Genomic DNA, 16,379 nt, shown 5'->3' with positions numbered 1-16,379 from the left:
TTAATGATCTTGGTCCCTCTGCCCTTTGCCTCCCTTCCCTGTCTGCAGACTAAGAGCATTTTTCAAACTTAGACCTGGTGACAGCCATCTGTACACTAATAAAAGGGACCACACAAACAGGTAAGCAAGGGAACAGAGTCTTCTGACCACAGGTGCTCTAAACACACAAATTTAGGACCTCCAGCTACCCATGAGTGAAGTCATTGCTAGTTGCAGCTGCTGTCGGGGGCGGGGAGGCAGAAGGCTGTCAGGAGGCAGTGACCAGCACCCTGTGAAGGGCCTGGGGAAGATGCTGATGAATAGAGCCAATGTGGTGAGGGCGGTTCAGGTACTGGGGAAGCTGGCAGCACCGGCAGTGTGGTCAGCAGGGAAGGCGGCAAGGGCCCCTTCTGTGAAACGCTGTTTGTGAGCAAAGCAGGAGGAGAAGAGAGGCCTTGTGCATCATGGCCTTTATGTTTCTCAAGGTGCTCCAGTTAGGAGAGATTAGCCTGTGATTGCTGAACGAGATGCACCCAGAAACTTGCCTGTGATGGGAGGCAGGAGCAGGTGGCGTGGGACGTGTGAAGCCTGGAGGAGGCAATGGCAACACCTGGGCTGCCTGGAGGTGCTGGAGACCCTGGAAACCTCACCAGAAAGGGGCCTGACAGCTGGGGAGGAGGTGGCTGCGTGCAAGCCCACCAGCTGTGCTCAGTCTGGGGTAACAGGGCAGAGGCAGCACACCGAAGGGGGGCTGAACGGGGCTGCCGCAGGCTCCCACCCCTGTGCAAGCCCACTACCCGGCTTGCCCACCTCCCAGACCCTCCGCTCCGCTGTCCCGGCCCGCCCCGGACGGCCTCCCCGGGGCCCCCCCCTCCCGCGGGGCCGCGGTCCCGCCGCGGGGCCGGTGCGGTGCGGCCGGGCCGGGCTCCTCCCCGCGGGGGCGGCCCCGGCGGCAGGTGGCTGCTCGGCAGCAGGAAGCCGCCACCGTCGGTTGCGCCAACCCCCCGCCTGTGCCGCCGCCGGGGCTCCCCGCCGCACCCGCCGTCGGGGGAGCTGCGCCCGCCCCAGCGACCCCCGCCCCAGCCTCTGGCTTGTTTCCCCCCTTCTCCCCTCTTTTTTTTTTTTTTCCCCTTCCTTCTCCCCTCTAACTCCTCTCCACTTGCATTCGGAAGGATCCCGACGGGTTTCGCGGCGGCAGGCGCACTCCGTCTCCTCTCGGCGGCCGGCGAGCCCCCCGCGCCCCCCTGCCCTCGCCGCCCGCCCCGCCGCTGCCGCGATGAGCGCCGCCGCCCCGGCTCCGGAGCCCGACCCGCAGGAGGGGGGCCCCGGGCCCGGCCCCGGCCCGGCCCGGGAGGGCAGCCCGCAGGAGGAGTTTGACTTCTCCATCCTCTTCGACTACGACTACCTGAAGCCGATTGAAGGTTGGTGAGGAGCCGCCGCAGGAGCCGCTGCCGCGCCCCGACGGGGCGGAGGGGCCGCCTCTGCCGGAGCGAGCGGTTGCGGGGGTCGGGCCGAGCGCTGCCCGCACCCTCCGGCAGCCCCTGGCAGGGCAGGGGGGAGCCGGGGTGCCGCCGGACCCCTGCCCCCCGCCTCCCCTTCCCCGCCGCCAGCCCCGCGGGGGGCCCGCTCCGGCCGCCCGACGCCGGTGCGGCGATGGGAGCCGGGCTCGGCGGGGCCGCCCTGGCCAGCGGCCGGTGTCACTGCAGCGAGTGGCTCGGTCCCGTCTGGTGGTGGCGTGTCAGACAGCGGCCGTGGGACCTTCCCGTTAACGGCAGGGCTGCGCACCCTGGTGCGGGAGCGCGGCCGTGAGCGGCGGAGCTCGGCTGGCGGCGTCGGGGCGGCACGGGCACGGTGGAGCCGGTTCTGGGGGCTCCCCCAGGCACCCTGGGCACCGCGCCGGGAGCCCCGAGGGCATCCTGCCATGAGTCTCACCATCCTGCTTGGATGGTGAGGAGCTGGGGAGATCCAGTTTCCAGTCTGGGTCCAAACGCCATAAGCTTAAGTTAAAATAAAAGAAAAACAGGAAAGATTTGCAGACCTTTCTCCTGCTGGTCAGAGTTCATGCAAGCCTGTGATGCTACAAACACTGTGACAAGTGTTCCCGGACTTTCGAAATGATATTTCTGTTGATGGCACTAAAAAGAGTACTTCCTATCCCATAAAATACAGATTTGTGTAAACCAGGTAAAGCCAAGAGAGGACTCAGTGGGAAGGATTGCTGGGGCATTGTTTCTGAGATACATTTGTTTTGGTTCTGCGGGCTGAGAGGTGGCATTTCTTTAGGGTGTCTGATGAAAGAGGCACTGTGGCCCTAGGGGATGGTGCAGGAGACCACCCGCTGGGCATGAATTGTGGTATCATTAGTGATATGGAGAGTTACTGAGATTTATTCTTTGTGTACTTGTTTGAACATACAGATGGGCACCAGCGTCAAAGCTGAGTGAGGATGGTTCATGTCATCAAATGTACAAAGCTGAGTTTTCTTTCAAGGTTTAAGATAGATCAAACTGTGCTAAAATAAGTCCACGATGCGGAGAGGTCAGTGATTTTAATGAAAATACATTAAATCTCAGTGAAAGCTTCAGATGCTCAGTTTTTTCACATCTTTATAGTAGAGAGTACTGCTGTGAAGCCTGAGGTGGGAAGTTCCACAGAATATAATAGTAGGTAGGTGGGGGGTAGAAAGTTTAATCTTCAAACCACATAAATGCAGAGCAGTGTATGCTTGCAGTAGAAATAACTTCCTTCTTGAGCCTGCTTTCTCCACATTTGAATGACTGGAAACCATAATTAGTAGTAATTTTGTTTGTTCCAAAGATGGAAATCATTAGCATAAAAAAAAATCACAACCATATATACTAGCATTGTAATCTGGAGAACATTCTCCCTCGCTTTGAAAAGGCACCAGTTAGAGTCTGTAAGCAATCCGGTATACATCCGTGACCTTTAATGTACAAAAGATTAAAGCATGTTTACACAAGAACAGAAAATGTTCAAATTTCGAGCAAGAGCTTTATCCACATGCCGGTGGTAAATGATGCTCGTTGTTCGTGTGCGATTCTGGCCTTGTCTGAACCGCAGTTGGGAAAACAAGTCCTTATCGGTGGAGGATTCGAAATGGAACCAAAACCATAGGGGTGTCTGTGGATCCCAGCACTTCAGCCTGGTTCCTACATTCAAAGCCCATTTGAAAGAGGCTCTGGTGTCTTCAGAGTCTGGCCTGCTCCACCCACCACTGACGACATCCTATAATAACAAATCTCTGTAAACATGGTGTAAGGGATTTTTAAAAAAATATTTATTTAAATATTTATTTAAATATTTATAATATTTATTTTAAAAAAATATTATTTTAGGGAAAAAACCGCAATTTTGGGGCTCTAGGACTGGATTGGGATGAAAGTTTATTTCTGAGAAACAGTTTTATACAAGGTTGGGATTTGATGGTATCCACCTAAGCTTGTGTTTTAGAAGTAGGATCTATATCACAACTTGTTGCCATGGAAATGCCAGAAATATCCTTACTGAAAGCAGCTAGCATCCAGTAGTGCTTGTGTGTGTGCCTGTCACAACAGGAACATGAGCTGCTATAAAAGCAAAGGGGAAAAAAGGGTAAATAAAAATCCTGTGGTCCATATTGTAATATTAGATATTCCTCTCTAAGCCAACCATTTTCAAAAGCAAGAGTGCTGTATTACCATGTATCTTTTACCCCTACTAGTCAGAGTTCATTTAGCTATCTTCTCAGCATTTACAAACCAGAAACACCTGCCTTCTGCAGACTGAACTCAGAGGTGTGCCCAGGTGAACAGGCTTGAGGAAGTTTGGGCAAAGCAGGTGTCCTGGCTGGTAGGTTGAAATTTTCATTTCACTTGGGCATTGAAGATGTTTTCTGTCTCCTTTTTTTAAAAAAAAGTGTTAGGTGCATTCCCTCGGAGATACATGTGGAGGTATTGCTAGTGGTATCCCAAGTTTTAGTTTATTTTGAACTTGACAGTGCTGAATATCCTTGTCTCTCAGGGGAGAAGACTGACAGAAAGTTAATGAGCGTTTGAGCTAGCTCCTACAAATAGGTCTCCCAGATGAGTAAGTTCTGGTAACTGCTTTGTGTATTATTTCATCATACCTCTCGTTGGCCACTATGACAGGCAAAATACTGAAAAACCAGACAACTGCTCTGCTTCAGCAGCTCACTTCATGTATTTTTGTTCTGTGTTCAGTGGGTGATGATCTGCTGATGGGTAAGGCTGCCGTGTAAGTTTGGATATTTGAGGTGAACCCTTGCCCTCCAAGGGATGTTTTGAAACTTAAAATCCAGACAAAACCCATCTTTAAGTAAGATTCAAGGCAAAATCTTGCCCTAAGATAGTAGGTGAGAATGCAAATGGGAAGGAGTATTTTCTCATAGACTCAAGCCTTTGCTGCACCTCAGCAAGTTCTTGCGTTGCATCTGGTGATACAAATCTACACGGTCTGTGTATGTGTAATACAGTGAGAGGAAGCAGGGAGCATCCATAAATATTAATATTCCTCTGAATGCTTGCTTGTGTGTAGAAAGGCTCCCAGGGACATTGCCACGTCTTGTAGGTGTCAAGCCCTGTATAATTTGCCTTGTTCCTTTTTTTTTCTCCCCAGTGCAAAGCTATTAACAGGCCAAAAAAAAAAAAAAAGATGCTTGCAGTTCAGTCCTGGTGAGTGGCTCAGTGACACAGGAGGCAGTGTTCAGCAGCAGCCCTGCAGTAGAGAAACAACCATGCACATGTCACAGAGAATGCCTGATTACACTCAGGAAACGAGCTTTCACTTTGAGCTTCCAAGCAGCCAGTGTAAATAACAGGCGACTTGGCTCTTGAAAAATGCAAAAAAACTCGGGACTGGTCCCTTCAAATGACAATAAGCAAATGAATTAAATTTTTTTTGACTGATGCAAATAAGGAACTCTTTAAATCCCAGGAGCTGTGTTGCAGCAAACGGATGTGAGGTCAAAACGAAACTTCTCCCCCTGCCCTCCCTCGTCCCACATGCAGCTATCTTTAGCTTTCCCTAGATGATGGTTTTTATAAACCCATCGCGGAATGCCGTTGCTGGGGTGATTTGTTATTCCCTAATTTCATGCTAATTGGCAAGGTCACATTTGGCTGACTGCATGGCTTTGAAGTTACTGCCTTGTTGAAAAAACAGCGGAGGGTGGGCCCGTGCAAAGCCCTGTGTGCGCACACTGGCGCGCGTCCCGTCCGGCTTGGGAACGCTCTGGAGCCCAGCAGGACCTGGTGTGGGTTTTCCTTTCTGCTGTTCAGAGGTGTGTGAAAAGGAGTTTTTTTAATTCAAGGGTGAAGTCCTTTGAAACTTAAATCCCTTGATCTTTTTCACCTGTGTTTTCACTCTCCTGGCTCCTCGGTATTAAGGGCAGTCCTGGGGGCACCCGCCCGGGGAGGCTGGCCAGCACCAGATGGCTACTGGGGCCACCTGCAGCCCCCTCAGCCTGGCAGCAGGGCTGCTTTGCTGGGTGCAGGACGGTGGCTTGCAGAGCCCTGCTGTCACATTCCCTGTGGTGGGAGGAGAGGAGATGTTCTTGTGAACTAGTGACTGGGTAAAGGCGATGGGGGAAAGGGGGGAATAAGAGCTGGCAGCTTGGGGGGGGGTGTCCTAGGGGGCTCAAGGGTAGGAGTCCCTACTCGGGGGACTTGGGTGATGCAGGGGAATAGGCTGTTTGCCAACGGTAAAGCTGATGAAGAATGTGAGAAGGTGCTAGTGTTGTCTGGGGGTGAAGCTCGCTTTCTTTTAACCCCTTGTCAAACGAGAAGGTCTTTTGGTGCTGAATCAGGGATGATCCAGCAGTGAAACCTCAGGCTGGGAAATGCTGCAGCAAAGGGGGGTGGGGAAGCTCTGTAGCTGCCCATGCAGAGGGGTGTCGGAGGAGCTGTGCTGAAGCTGCTGAGCTGAAGCTGTGCTGCTCGCTGAGATGTCCATCAGCAAAGCGGTGGAGAGGACAGGCCTTTGCAGGAGTATTCAGACTGCGTTCTGGGATGCAATGGAATGGATGAACCCTTCAAGGTGGCACAACTGTGGCTGCAAAGCTACACCTCTGGGACTTCTACACAAAGGTTTCACAGCTGCTTCAGTTCTTGGAAAACACTTTTGCTAGGCTGATCTGTCACACAATTGTTTTCTTGTAAGGGGGTGCAATGGGCTCTCACCTCCTTGGGGAGCCCAGCTGGTGGGCAGCTGAGCTGCTCCCTGCCATCCCCCCAGTGTGGCGGAGGGCAGCAGTGTGAGGTTTGCTGTCCTCAGCTCCTGCTGCCCTAACCAAGCTCACCTTGGCAGCTCAGGGAGAAGCGTGGGTATCGCTGGGGCCATCTGCCCGGAGCCGTTCCTGTGCCCTGGGCTGCTCCACGTTCCCACTGTATCTGCAAATGCAGAGAGAAAGGAGCCAGGCTGCCGGGGAGCACCCTCTTCCCGTCCCACCCCCTCTCAAAGGCAGGAGCTTGACATTGTTTACAAAACCAAACTCCCGTGGTGCTCGCCTGGGGAAGCTGGGAAGTTGGCTCTGGTCTGCCCCTTCCTCAAGCAGATTCCAAACCCTGCCTTAGCCAAGTTGGCCAGGAGCGGGCCAGCCTGTCCCCTCTACTGAAGCGAAAAGCAGAATTTCTCCTGATTTCGATGGAAGAGCCATTTATTTCTGGAGAGCAGCACTTGCTGCTTCACCCAGCTGCCCCTTTTCCCTCCCCTTGGTCAGAGCCTGGCATTGTAGCATCACCAGCTTTTCCATGGGGACAGGCCCTGACATCACAGGCGTGAGCAATAGCACACGGGACAGTAATTTCATTGTACCTCTGGAGTTATGCAGGGCTGGGATTTGGTCAGGAGATCTCCCCAAACCCCCCAAGCCCCGGGTCCTGACGAAGCCGTGCCGATGAGTCAGGGCTGGCAGCCTCTCCCCTGCCCGAGACGCAGCCTCAGCCTCTGGGCATCCCTGCCTGGCACGATTCCCCGGGAACTCTTCAAACGAGCCGAGGTTTTCTTGTCTGCAGTCTTGCCCACACTCCTGTGCTGCTGCCTCCTTTATTGATAATTTGCCATGGTGGGGGGAAACTAAATATTTTTGCTCTACGGCAGGCTGTGGGTGTTGTCTGCTTGGCAAAGGGTGCCCGCCTGGCTGCTGTGAGCAATCCGGGTTTGCAGGACCCACAAAGCGCCGCAGAGGAGAGTCTGCGAGAGCGCTGTACAAAGGCAGGGCACGTCGCAGCTTGTTGTTGTGCGTAAATGTTGTTATTAATATCTGGAACGTGGATCCTCCTGGGGGGTGGATGCCAAGGATGAAAGTGCTCATTCAAACACAGTATTTCAGGGAAAAGCAAAGAAAATTTAGGTTATCTAATGCCCAGGTTTTAATGGGCAGAAAGTGGTGGTGGTGTGTTTGTTATTCAGAAGAATTTAGAGATTACATGTGCACGTATAAATAAGTTTGCTTTTCCCATGCCCCTTAACACAAACCTGCGCACACTAGCTTTGCTGCTCAATGTGTTGGGAGGAGTTTTAATTCTTTACCTGTTGGCTGTGTATCTGGCACAGACAGCGTGGTTGAACGTGTTACGGTGGGGGCAACTTTTACTGTAGGTGTGTTGGGTGGGGAGCTGAAATGGTCACCTGTTCCTTGATGCGAAGCTGTTCAGCCTGGGGAGCTTTTCTGCGATTGCCCGTCGCTGTACAGATCCTGCCTCAAATCCTGGCGTGGCGCCTCGCTCTGCTTGCTGCTGATTTTGCTGATTTTACTCCCTTGCATCAGCTTAAATCTGAGTGATTCTTCTGAAAGCGGTGGGAGTGCTGTTTTGTGTGACTGTGGAGGGGTGTGTTGCTCTATTGAGCCCGAAGGAGTGATGAGTTTTATGCAAAGTGAATCGTAGCATCGATATCTAGGCTCGATGCGTCAGAGTTTGAGTGATGTGAATGACACACTATTCCTGTGACTGCCAAAGCTCTGGTATCTGAGATCAACAGCTAAAAATATGTTCGGCTCAAAAGTCAGTTACTCGTTGCTGTTTTCCCATCCCCAAAACAGCTGTGTGCTGGGATTAAAAGCCAGAGGGAACCTTAAGAAATCTGCAAGCTGGACTCTCCCCATCATCTCCCATCCCGTCCAATAGACAGACATTCTGTGTGTTGGTTTGTTTGGTTGGCCATCGGGGGTTTCCCGCTAAACATGAAGGCTCAGCAGTTCCTGCTGCATTTCTTCTTTTTGTGTTTTCCTCAGGTTGTGCAAAACGTTGAGCACAAGCAGTAGTAGTAAAAAAATCAGTGGATGATTTTTCTTTCACACTAAGAAGCATTCAAAACTGAAAATGAACAGAAACACCCTGAAATTAAATCACAATCTCTCTGTGTGTCAAAGTTTCACTGCAAACTTTCACTGCTCTTGCAGAAAGCACAGTCACCTCCTGCCTGGCTTTATGTACAATCTTATTTGCTCATGGGAAATGCTGCTTCATGTAGTGTAGGAGTTAGAGAAGATGCTGGAACAGTTATTGAAATAGTCTGTGACACACACTGATGTGTGCCCAGGGGTGAGCAGATAGTGTGAGTTAATCTCAGTCTGTGGAGCTTTTTCAGGTATTTCCTGGTGGATATATTAAAATCTTTAAAAACATATAAAAAAATCCTGATAGTACTTCGCATGCTTTTGTGTAATGACTAGTATTACTCAGCTCCCAGGCTGGGGAAGCTGCAGGAGCTGATGTACACAGAGGGGTCTGTCCCAGGGATACCTGGCATGACTCTGCTCTCTCAGGTGCTGCTGACATCAGACATCTGGTGGGATGAGATCAGAGCTGGGATCAGTGATGCTGGTGGGAATTCTGTGCTGCCTAGAAGCCTCCCTACACTCTTTAGTCCTGGGGATAGTTTGCAAGATTGAAAATCTCTGAAAATTTTTGCACCAAGAGAGAGGGTTGCACTGAGCACTTGGCTGTTATTGTGTATTTCATAATCCCTCTCTGGCCAAAACATTCCTTGAGCTGAAATTGGAAAGTTGATTGCCTGTAGCCGTGGGGCTGGATCCTGTCTGCCCACCCCCCAAATATCTGTGCATGTGTTTTCTGATCATCTGGTGCTTTCTCATGTGAAACCTGTCACCAAAACTTTTTGACATGATATGGAGCCAAACAAATCATCACACAGAACTGACTTTTAAATTAAAAAGCTTGAACTCAGCTTCGATTTCATGAAGCCTCTTCTGGCTGGGCTTTGCTGCGTAAGAAGGCTTCACCAGAAGCTGTGCCGCAAGCTTTTGGTGTTACACAGACTGATTTGGAAGTGGTTTTGTGATGTGATGGTCTCAGTCCAGCTCCTAGTCGACCAAAGCTGACCAAAGTCAGCACGCCCCAGTTGGTGCTAAGGGGTGTATTTGGCAGAAAGGGTTGGAAGGCCAGCCGTGGAATGGATGGAGAGGCTGCTGCCAGTCCTCCCAGGTGATCCCGCTAGCTCAGGGCTCAGGTAGCGGGAGCCCGGCCGGGCAGTGTGGAGGTGTTTGCAGCGCTTCTGTCCATGCTGCATCTGCTCTGAGCACTTGAGCTTCCCTGGCTGTTAATCTAGTACTTTTCACCAGCATTAATTGCAGTTAAAAAGAATTAAACAAATATTTACCTAATATCAGATCACAACCAGTTTATAAATATGCATATTTTTTTCTTAATCCATGATTGCTCAGCTTCTGTAATAATATTTATAGTCTTAAAGAGACCCTTCTTTTTCCAGAAGAACCGACTCCACATAAAACCAACAGCCCACCCTCTGGAGTTACATACGCTCATGATGTCTTGGACTGTGGCCTCAAGCCATGCCCCCTGCCTTTTTCTAGCCTTTCTGCAGATCCCATGGGCAGATATGGACAGCCAGATAGCATAGGGACAACACCTACACACCCTGCCAACGCTGCAGGGGCCTCTGCTCCGAGCCCTAGGATTGAAATTACTCCATATCATGAACTGATTCATTCAGGGGGTCCCTTCCGCAGCAGAGACACAGATGTTCTTTTGGTAGAACATCAGTCAAACTCAGCTACCACTAGCCCAAGGGTTACCCTGCCTGTCCCTGGCTTTGAGGGCTACAGAGAACCACTGTGTTTGAGCCCAGCTAGTAGCGGCTCCTCTGCAAGTTTCATTTCAGAGACAAATGTATCTCCTTGCACATCACCATGTGTTTCACCAAATAATGGTCCTAGTGATGACCTTTGTCCACAGTTTCAAAACATCCATACTCATTATTCTCCTAGAACCTCTCCAATAATGTCACCACGAACAAGCATCACGGAGGAAACCTGCTTGGGACGACATTCACCATCACCCTGTCCCAACTCAAGGTCTTCATCACCAGGTGCAAAACGGAGGTACTCTTGCACTGAGCTCTACAGTACTCAGCTGCCTTCCACTTCTCCACGACAGTCAAGGACCCCCTCTCCACAATCCTCTCCTCGCATCCCCTTGAGAGAAGACAACTCTTCAGTTACTTACACGCAGTTGCCCAGCGCTCCTCTTTCCATGGATGCTATGAACAGCCTTCCTACAGATCCTTCCTGTGGTGTTCCCACGAAAATTTGGAAAACCAGCCCTGATCCTTCATCAATGCCTTCCCACAAAAACAGCATTCCATGTCACGTCTTTCAGACTGTTGACTTCCATGGGCCTTGTGAGCAGGAGGACAGGAGAAACTCAGCCCCAGAGTCAATTTTGTTGGTACCTCCATCCTGGACAAAGCAACTGGTGCCTGCAATACCTATCTGCAGGTATGTAATGCTTCTTGCGGTCGTGTGTTTTCTCATGGCATGATGTCCTCTGTCGTGCATGGTGATCCTTAGGGAACGTTTCCTTGGGCAGGTCCTTCTGCAGACCAGAGCTAAGTGCTCAGGGACAGAACTGGTTAATGGGAGCCCACTCTATTGTGAGTCTGAGAGATGGCATCTGGGTTTGAAAGAAACATTATCTAAGTGGTTCATTGGTAGCACAGCATGTGACAAATTCAAATTTCCGTATTAGTTGTCTAAAAAGCAGATTGCAGACAGCCTTTGACAAAGGCTAAGTACTCTTACTTCGTCCCGCTGCTTTTAAAGAAAATTGATTGCTTTTCTAAATTCAGAGGACGTCTGGCTTACAAATTTCCATCAAGCATGAAAATACTTTAAATATTTCCTGATTCAAAATAGAGCATGCTGCTCCAAGTCAGACTGAGCATTCAGTCAACTCCAATTGACTTACTGTTGGCTGTTAATTTGTTAATTGTCATTTAACCCCAATCTCTGTCGTTGGTGTGACCCTCATCAACTCCCTCCATTGTCTGGCAGGGGCGACACGCAGGTCTGGACCCCGGGCGGTGCGTGGCTGCCAGAGTGGGGGCTGCCAAGTGTGGGACTCCACTTGCCGTCACTGCTGGCAGCCTGGCAGCCCTGCCATCCCGCTTGGCGGCAAGGTTGTCCCCATGCTGACGTTATCCCGCGCTGCTCCCAACCTGCTAAATGCAAATTGCGAGTGAAAGAACGCGGGCTGTGACTTGGCTTATTAGATCGGTCCTGGCAGCGCTTTGTACTAATAAAATAAGAGTTGTTCAAAATCCAGTGCAAGCTCTAGTTGTACGTTTCAATGTATTAATTTCATGTTATAAACCCTTGTGTGCTTTGGTAACAGGAATACTAGTATCAGGTAAGGATATTTAGCATTTTATTCGTGTGCATTTTAATATTTATGGAAATAATAAACATTGTTCATTTACACAACTGGTAAGTAATGGTGAAAGGAGTTCATATTCCACAGTGTATGTTCTGTGATCAAGCAAAAGCTAGATACAAGAGGGGGCTCTTTGAAAAAATGTAACTGCTACAGATATTTCTGTTTAAGAAAGAGAAATATTCCATTTTATTCTCTCCTACAAGGAGATGGGCCCATCTCCTGAATTTTGGGAGAGTTGTAACCAAATATGAGCAGGAGAGCATGTTCTCATTGAAAATAGATAGCTCTCACTGAAACTAAATGTTTCAGCGAGAGCAGCCCCGGTGGGGTGCTTGGGGGAAGAACGGATCAGGGCGTTGATAGATCAAGTGCTCAAGAGGTTCAGCTGGTGTGTGTGGTCTCTCTCTGTCCAGTTTGCCGGTCCAGTCGCTCCCGCCCCTCGAGTGGCCGCTCTCCAGCCAGTCCGGCTCCTACGAGCTGCGGATCGAGGTGCAGCCGAAGCCCCACCACCGGGCACACTACGAGACGGAGGGGAGCCGAGGGGCCGTCAAGGCGCCGACCGGAGGCCACCCAGTCGTCCAGGTAAGGGACTGGAGAACGAGTCCATAGGGGAAAGGTGGGGGGTGAGTTCATTTCTGAAAGTCTTGCTGGGGGCTGACCCTGAAAGAGGAGGACCATGTGAACCTGGGTGTGCTTGTAGGTGTGTGTCAAGTGCCCGAAGTTGATCTGTGGTGAAGTCCTAGATGTTTGGAAGGTTGGTTTGGATTAGCTTGTGAAAGCTCAGAAAATTAGGCAAAACATTTGCCACCTTTCCTGGGCTCTGTGCTAAACCTCCTGCCATCCAACTCTGCCACGAGATGCCCCGCTGTCCTGAATTCCAGCTGAGCCCGTTTTATCTTGGCAATAGACTCTTCTGTGTAAACTAGGGCGTTTTGTGAGGTTCAGAATGTGCAAGCGTCAAGCCTGGCTCTCAGTGTAGCGCAGTGACCTGCCAAAGGCAGATTTCAAATAACTTGCAGACGGCATTCGGTCCGCAGCCCCGCGTCCTGCGGGCAGTGAACGAAGGGTCGGAGCTGTGCTCCCTGCGCTCCGCAGAGCAAGACCATGCGGCAGAGTTGCTGCCCGTGTTTCTGGCTGTGTCTAACCTCTGCTCCTCTCCGGTTCGTACAGCCAAACTGTATATTCTCTTGAAGAAAGGCAAAGCAGCCTTCATTCACCTTGCTTGGAGTTGGATTGGGAAGGTAGGGATGTTAAACTGGGGTTTCCCCAGAGTTCACAGCTGCCTTTTGCTAGAAATGTCTGTCATGCCTTTGCTTTTCCCTTAGCAATTTTCCTTTTTTTTTTCCTTACCCCATCCTCTGGTTACATGGTAGAACTTCTAATTTTAAGCCCATTTAAATTTAGGTCAGAGAATTTCACCCGTGTGTAATTCGAACACTCAGTACATCCATTTCAACCTGGTGTCTGGTTTATGCGTAACTTGCTGATGCCATGTCACACCTCATGCAGTTCTGCTTGTCATCTGTGGGAACGCTGCTGCCTTTTTGTCCTGGGTATGCACCACCAAGACGAAACCTGTACTAGCTGTAGTAGCCATGTGATAAGGAGACAGCAGGGCAAGATAATTGCATAGCAGTGGGGATGCTTTCAAGAAAATGTTTGGTGTCTATGAAGCTGTAAATATATAGAGAAAAGGGGCGAACGAGTTTAGGCAGGAGCTCCCTCGTGATTTGGGCTGATGTCACTACAGAAAAAAAATTTTATCTCTTTTGAGATATCATTTTTATTGCCCTAAAGAGTCCAGTTCTGGTCCTAGCTATGCTTGTGAGACTGGTTTCACCCTGCTGAAACCAGTGAACAAAACCCAAGCTGACAGTGATGGAGGTAACAAAATCTGGCCCTTTGCTGACCTGAGGGGTGGATGAGTTGAACCCTTACTCTGTCGCGGAGGGTGAAGGGCTTTTCTTCTTCACCTCCCGAAGGGTAACGTGAACCAGCGGCTGAGTAGCTGCACTGTAGCCCTGTGGGGCCGCATCAGTCCTTCCGTTCCTTTCCTTCCCTGTCCCAGGCAGTGCCGTTTGGTCAGGGTTGCAAGGCGACGGGGCGATGCTGCTGGTAATGACGTATGGCGACTATATGGGTCAGCCAGCGCTAAGCAAGGCTGGGGTGCATCCTACAGATAGGCCTGTCACAGGACTTGCTCTGGCAAGTGTAAACCAGGGAAATGTTGACGTTTATGCTTAATTTTAAGCATGCGATCAATACTAATTTCACTGAGTTGATTTGTGCTTAACTTCAAACATATGTTAGATATTCCCCTGCAGGCTCGCTCTCTTTTAAAACCAAACCATAAATTGTTAAATCAATGAATCTGTTTACTTTGGTTGAGCTGGGCTTACATGTATGGACTGGATATTTGAGTAAAGGGGGCAGGATAATAATAAAGAGCAGTCACGTTTGACATACCTTAATATATGCAATCTTTTTAGTTTATGAATCCGACAAACTTATAGCCTGCTGTGGTGCGTTTGAAGGTACATGGATGTATGGACTATGCGGGCAATCAGCACTTGCTCTTGTCTTGGTTTGCTTACAAATATAATATCATTTACCTTCCCGAGATATTCCTATCAACCGGATGTTTATTGCAATGAAGGAGTTTCTTGTGACATGGGGAAATATAAGTGTTTTGTTTCCTTCCTGTAATCAATACCAATCAAAGAGGGATTTATATTCCCTGTTGGAGACAGGAACTGGTATTCCTGGTTTTATCATAATTTGCCGTCAAGCTTAAGGATCTTAAACTATAAATTCAAAGATCCACACTAGTTTCCCGAGCAGATGTGCCTCTGCACAGCTGTGCCTGCATCTGGGGAAAATATGGACAGTTTCCTTATGAAGGTTTATTGTAAACCTGGAAGTATTTGTTGGATTTGTGTTCACTTTAACATAACAAGGTTCATATGGGTGCCGAGCAATGAGGTAGTTGCACCTGTATGGTTTATGACATCTGAAATTTGGGAAGGATAGTAAAATCCAAAGCTTTCATGTCATAAGTTATTTGGCTTTTAGGTCTCTTCTTTCCACCCTCCCCCCCCTGCCTGTCCCTCCCGTTAGTGAATTTTAACTTTTGTGTTCTTGTCAGATGCAAACAGTACAGAAACAGGGAAAATGAAACAGGAGAGATTTTTAAAAGGTAGGCACTGTTGAGGAAAGTTTGCATGAGTTAAAGGCAACTGGTTGCAAGGAAATTAAATTGTTTTCAACAGGTTCTATCTGTGTGCAGCCCCAGAGCAGGGACCGCAGGGTTGGCCCAGGGGTGACAGGGCTGGGGCTCTGCTGCAGGCGGCAGACCTGGTGCTGGGGACCCACAGCGCTTCTCAAATGAGAGATGAACACACCACCCTTGGGATTTTTCTGGAGCACTAGGACCTCTCCATAGCAACTTTCTTGAATCCAGTGCTGTTTCTTAGATATTTGGACTTAAATATTGAGAAGCCAATTGGGAGTGGGAGAAGCCCCCCACAGCGGTGGAATTTATACTAAAGCTGAGTGTCCCATACATTTTACAACCACTTTTGATATACTGATTTTCCACTATTTTAATTAGTTTTTCTAAAATACAATCTCTTAAAAAAATAATTTAAGAAAAATTTCCCATTAAATTAACCCTTCATGTGACTAATTATGCAGCTGAACCTTCTGTTGGAAGAGAAGTTGGCTAGTTGTTGCAGCATGGTGTTGGCCTGCAATATTTACTTTTTGAAAACTGGGCTTTGCATGCAAGTTTCTTCTTTTGAGTACTCTGAAGCTACAGACCAGCAGATCTCATATCCTCCAGGCCTTATCTTGTGGTTTATCTTTCTGATGCTGCTTCCTCTTCTTCACATGTCTAGCCCCTAGAGTTTGTGCACAAGACTCTGCACCAGTTTTGCACTCCAAAGTATGGGAGGGGAAGAGTCTGGTTAATCAGAACCTCTGGCTAGGTGGGCCACATGGAAGAGGGCATTTACTTTGTTGGCCTGGAGGAAGAGGGGAGAAGCCATGCATGCCATGTAACCTTCACACCATCTGACTTCGGAGACCTGCCGGAGTCACATGGAGAAACACAGGCTCCCAGTTTAAGTGTTTCGAGTCACCCTTGAGAGGAAACTACAGCTTGCTGTTAACCATAGAGAAGCTCGGGCTGCTATTTTAGGGATGTAAATTGAATGCCAGTGTGACTATCCCCTAGACGTTAAGTCTCTGAGAACGCCAAGGAAATCCTGCGTAGCAAGGCCAAAGCTGGAGTTTGGATGCACCTACTGTCTTGCAGGTCCAGCCGGTCCCTGAGGCTGGAGAGGAGGGGCAGGCATGATTGATTTCCAGCTCTTTGTCACCACATTGAGGGACAGCTGCTTATTTGTACCCAGCTGCTCCAGTCAGGGCTCTGGAAGAGACTGTCCATTGGGAAAGACAGTGACTGTGCCTGTGTAAAAAGCTTATGGATGTGATTGGGATAGAGGTGGCAATCCAAAGGCAAACCTAGTTATGTCCGTGTTCACCCCACAGCAGTGCGCCCTGCCCAGGGGGGTAAAAATCTCCATTTTTACATGCTTATGGGCAAGTACTGCTATGAAGGACATGGATTTATTTGAATTCTGCTTGGGACGGGAGAGATGAACTAGATGATTCCTTGAAGATGTC

General features: G+C 49.5%; 1 protein-coding gene across 5 annotated transcripts in view; it reads left to right on the top strand.

The window, feature by feature from the left end:
* The window catches only part of NFATC2 (nuclear factor of activated T cells 2), a 102,173-nt gene that overhangs the window by 7,749 nt on the left and 78,045 nt on the right, over window positions 1-16,379 (top strand). The window contains exons 1-3 of one of the 5 annotated variants that reach the window (XM_056354329.1): window positions 847-1,400; window positions 9,730-10,756; window positions 12,107-12,275. In XM_056354329.1, coding sequence (XP_056210304.1) covers window positions 1,256-1,400; window positions 9,730-10,756; window positions 12,107-12,275 — 1,341 coding nt within the window. In that variant the 5' untranslated portion in view covers window positions 847-1,255. Of the gene's footprint in view, window positions 1-846; window positions 1,401-9,729; window positions 10,757-12,106; window positions 12,276-16,379 lie in introns of those variants that run through there. The other 4 variants (XM_056354327.1, XM_056354330.1, XM_056354328.1 and 1 more) reach the window with 4 other exon arrangements.

Source organism: Falco biarmicus, chromosome 10 (assembly GCF_023638135.1).
Source record: "Falco biarmicus isolate bFalBia1 chromosome 10, bFalBia1.pri, whole genome shotgun sequence".
Taxonomy (NCBI): Eukaryota; Metazoa; Chordata; class Aves; order Falconiformes; family Falconidae; genus Falco; species Falco biarmicus.
This window is presented reverse-complemented; position numbering and strand designations above follow the sequence as displayed.